General features: G+C 28.3%; 1 protein-coding gene across 1 annotated transcript; it reads left to right on the top strand.

Annotated features, from left to right (window-relative positions):
* The first annotated feature begins 2,370 nt into the window (after positions 1–2,370).
* LOC136091089 (uncharacterized) lies at positions 2,371–4,612 on the top strand. Its single transcript, XM_065818074.1, has 7 exons — positions 2,371–2,557; positions 2,599–3,273; positions 3,404–3,648; positions 3,799–4,016; positions 4,114–4,137; positions 4,187–4,239; positions 4,287–4,612. The coding sequence occupies exons 1-7, from the start codon at positions 2,371–2,373 to the stop codon at positions 4,610–4,612; spliced, it is 1,728 nt and encodes a 575-aa protein (XP_065674146.1).
* Positions 4,613–5,254: the final 642 nt, after the last annotated feature.

Genomic DNA, 5,254 nt, shown 5'->3' on the forward strand with positions numbered 1-5,254 from the left:
TTTATAGATTAAGAATATTGGATTATTTATAAATTAAGATTATGAGATTATATATAGATTAAGAATATTGGATTATATATAGGTTAAGATTATGAGATTATTTATAGATTAGGAATATTAGATTATTTTTAGATTAAGATTATGAGATTATTTATAGATTAAGAATATTAGATTATTTATAAATTAAGATTATGAGATTATTTATAGATTAAGAATATTAGATTATTTATAGATTAAGACTATGAGATTATTTATAGATTAAGAATATTAGATTATTTATAGATTAGGATTATGAGATTATTTATAGATTAGGAATATTAGATAATTTATAGATTAAGATTATGAGATTATTTATAGATTAAGAATATTGGATTATTTATAGATTAAGATTATTTTTTGTAGAAAGAATAATAAGAATAAAATTTTACTTATGTATTTAATATGAAAAGTTAAATAAAACAAGACTGTTGTTAGTGGTTATGTAAGTTTATATACATAAGTTTGCGTTTATTTCAATCTATTTTATATTTCTCTATATCTATATGTATATTTTACATTCTTAGGAAAAAAATAAGGAATAGAAAAATGAAAAAAAATTCTTCTGGAATTTGTCAAAAGAATGTTGTGTTATGCTTCATTTTAAGGTATCTGTATTTTTGTTCATTTGAAATTTTTGATTTTGTTCTTAAATGGTTTCATCTTTTTCATTCCAATGTTGTGAATTGTAGTCTGCATTCTTTGTTACATTAAAGATAATTGATGCTAATAAATGTTGTTTTATAGTTGTTAAAGGTTTGCATATATGTTTATACTATGCTCAAAGTTAAAAAGTTATTGATAAATACGCGTATGTAATGATATATGTTATACAGTTGTTTTATAAATGTGTCTATATAAATGTTTTTATAATAGTATGAAATGTATTTTATCTATTGTGTACATGGTTGTTAAATGAGGTGTTTTTATATGTTTTATAAGATTAAAAAAAATATTGTGTTTTTTAGTTAGTATAACTATAAAACGCAATATATTTGAGATATATATCTAGAGCAAGATTCGTCAACCTTACCAGTCAAGTGGTGTTACTGCTTTAGGTCTAAGTGTAGTCTAGCCTTCAATATAACTATTCTGTAAATACATAATATCTTTATTAATTTTTTGTGTAATTTTGTTACCTTTGGCTTATCTTTATCTTAGTGTCTGTTGTTAAAAATGATTAATAGGTAGTTTCATTACTAGAACTCGCTGCTTTTGTTTTTTAATATAAATACATTAACATAATTTCATCAAGCAATAACATAAATTAGTGACTTTTATCTAAAATAGCACAGTGAATATTATTATTATTAGTGCGCATAGTTATACCTATTGTTCTATATTAGCTACAATTCTGTATTCTGTAAAATATACTATTTCTTAATTTTTAAGTAGTTGAATGACTTTTCTTAACAAAGTGTTTTCTTAAAGAAGTCATGACCTTTTATGGTACGAGTTAAAAATGTTTAAGTAGACATTAGGTAGATAATGTTTAGTAGCTTGAAATGATAGTTAATATAAAAACTTTTTAAAATTTTATTAAGTAATTAGTTTATTGTAATCTTTTTTTAAATTGTACTTTTAAATTTAAAGCTTCTTGTTATGGATGTTAGTATTAAAAACATAAGTTACTATAATTCTTAGATGGGATCTACCGTTAAAAGATATTAATGGGTAGTTTCATGCTTTCACATGCTTTTAATAATTGGGATAAAAGCCATAACAACATTTTGTTAAAAACAAAATTTATCTATAGAATTGTTAAAACCTTTGCTCTTTAAAAAAAATATTTCTGGCTTTTCAATAAGTGTATAATAATTTCTCTTGCATGAATTAATTGTGGTTTAGGATATAATTGTGTTATTATATGTTTGTTTTTCTATATATTTAATATAGCATTAATCATTTTCATACATTTTTATTTAAACTTAATTGTTTATAATTTATTAAGATTTAGATTATTAGAAAATTTATGTTTACAGAGTTGTTATTAATCATAATCGAGTTGTTGTACCAAGGAAATTGTAGAGGTTTATTTATAAAACGTACTATATACTTTACAAAAAAAATTTTGGATTTGATACGTTTTTTACTAATAAATCGTTCAGTATATATATATATATATATATATATATATATATATATATATATATATATATATATATATATATATATATATATATATATATATATATATATATATATATATATATATATATACATATATCTATATATATACATATATCTATATATATATATATACATATATAAGATATTCCACCAATATATTCTCAACTTTATATATATGATCCACTTGCAGCAGTAAATTTTAGAATGCAACAACGTGGTAATGATCTTTGTTTACGTGATTTAATGTTTCAATTGCAAACTATAATTACTGAACGAAGTCCATTTGCTCTTGCATTTAAAAATATGGCTGAAGTAGAAGATGAAAAAATTCGTCAAGCGGCTATAGAAAGTCACCAAGCTTCTGTTGTAGAAATGTCTTTACTTGAAGGGGGTGATAGACGTTGCTATAATCTTCACACGATGAAGTTGCAGTTATATTTGTTGGCGAAAATGGTGCTCCCCCAACTTCCAGGGAAGTTGTTATTTACCCAAGAGGTCATCCTATGTCAGCCAACTTTGATCCTATGATTTATCCTCTCTTTTTCCCAAGAGGTGATGCTGGTTGGCATAATCAGTTAGTGCATAACCCTGAGCGTGCCACACTGGTTAGAAATTATGTTACATTATCTCAGTTCTACAATTATAGACTTTCTTTTCGGCAATATTTCTGTTCATTATTTTATGGCAAGAAACTATTTCAGCAATATGCTGTAGATGCATATGTAAAAATTGAAGGCCAGTGTCTTGCTTTTATCACAAATAATCAAAATAAACTGAGAAGCGAGCAGTATGATGCTTTACATGAACATGTTAACAACATTGCGAACGAACGTAATATTAGACCAGGGCGAGTAGTTATTTTGCCATCATCTTATGTAGGAAGTCCTAGAGCTTTGAAAGAAAATTTTGAAGATGCTATGACAATTTTTAAAAAGTATGGTAAACCAGATCTTTTTATTACTTTTACTTGCAACCCAAAATGGCGTGAAACAACAGAAAGTTTATATCCAGGTCAGACTGAAAATGATAGACCTGATTTGGTCACTCGATTATTTAAACTCAAGTTAAATAACCTCCTCAATGATATATTCAAACATGGTGTATTAGGTAAAGTTGTAACGCATGTTCAGGTTATTGAGTTTTAAAAGCGTGGTTTGCCGCATGCCCACATTATACTCTATTTAGCCTATGATGATAAACTTGAAACAGCACAGGATATCAATAATTTAATGTGAAGAAATTCCAGATCCGGTTGTTAATCGTGAACTTTATGATATTATTAAAACTTGCAAGATTCACGGCCCATGTGGGATACTGAATCCTAATTCTCCCTGCATAAAAGATGGAGTGTGCAGCAAAAATTATCCTAAAGAACTTAATGCAAACACAGTAGCCGTTTACAATGGTTATCCACAATATAGACGTCGTGATGATGGGTTGGCTATCAATATTAAAGGCAACAATGTAGATAACCTTGATAATGTGGGCTTGATATTTCTAAGATAATGGTTATCTTTGAAATATCAAGCCCAGATTAATGTTGAAGCTTGCATGTCTGTAAAGGCTTTTAAATATTTGTACAAATACATATACAAAGGACATGATTGTGCGAATGTTTTGATAAATGAACAGGTTAATCACAATGAAGTAAATACTTTTTTAGATTGTCGTTATGTTAGTGCACCTGAGGCACTGTGGCGATTATTTGAGTATCCTACAAGTCATATGTCACACACTATTATCCGTCTTAAGGTTCATCTTCCTGAGAATCAGATTGTGTATTTTAGAGAAGGAGAAGAACAAGTGGCTTTAGATCGTGCTGCCCAACGCGATACACACCTTACGGCATGGTTTTAATTAAATTCTGAAAATGAAGGAGCGCATCACTATTCATATGTAGACATTCCATATCACTTTATATTTGATGATAAACATTGTAAATAAAAGGTTAGACAAAGAGGTGGAAATAAGGTGATAGTAAAAATGTATAAAGTGCAACAGTAGAATTATTTTTTCTTAGATTGTTACTTTTGCAGGCAAAAGGAGCAACATCTTGGGCGGATTTGCGTACTGGTAATGGAATAGTTATTGAAACCTTTCGAATGCATGTGTTTAAAAAGGTTTGTTGCAAGATGAAACTGAATGGCAGAATACTCTTTCTGAAGCAGTTTTAACGCGAATGTCTAAGCAAATTAGACAGCTGTTTTCAGTTATTTTAACCTTTTGCAAACCTGACGACCCTTTGCAACTTTGGAATACAAACAAAGCTTTTATGATGGAGGATTTCATTCATCGCCAAGTTCCATTTATATTAGCTGAACAAGCTACTCTTCGTCAAATCGAAAAGATTATTTATCATAGTGGTAAAACGCTATCTGATTATAATTTGCCTGTTATTGATGAATTCATAGATTTTAATCTAGAAAATTTAAATGATAATGTTTAGCAATCAATTGACGAAGCTAATAGAATGAGACCGCTTCTTAATGTCAATCAATTAAATGTAAGTAATGCTGTCCTTGCTGCATTGAACGAGCAACCAAGTGTAGAAAATCTACATTCCAGATTGTTTTTTATGGATGGACCAGCTGGTAGTGGAAAAACGTTTACGTATAATTATTTGGTTGCTGAAACCATAAGTAGGGTTTTTAAATCTGCTACAGCTGCATGGACTGGCATAGCAGCAACTCTTCTTACAAATGGATCTACATTGCATGGTTTATTCAAACTTCCTGTCCCAATATTGGATAAAGCACATGTAATGTAACCCCTAACTCTATACATGGACATTTTTTAAAACAAGTTGGTTTGTTTTTGCTTGATAAAACATCCATGATACTTAAACATGCCTTAAATGCAATTGAGAGGTTGTTAAAAGATGTTTGCAACAACAACTTTCTGTTTTGAGGAAAAGTCATTCTTTATGGTGGTGACTTCAGGCAAACACTGCCTGTTGTAAAAAGAGGACAACCAGCTGAAATTGTAAAATCGTGTATAAAATGTTCCTTACAGTGGCGATGGGTGCAGAAATTTACATTAATTGAAAATATGAGAGTACATGATGGGGAAAGAGAATTTTTCCAATGGC

Source organism: Hydra vulgaris, chromosome 14, assembly GCF_038396675.1.
Source record: "Hydra vulgaris chromosome 14, alternate assembly HydraT2T_AEP".
NCBI lineage: Eukaryota > Metazoa > Cnidaria > Hydrozoa > Anthoathecata > Hydridae > Hydra > Hydra vulgaris.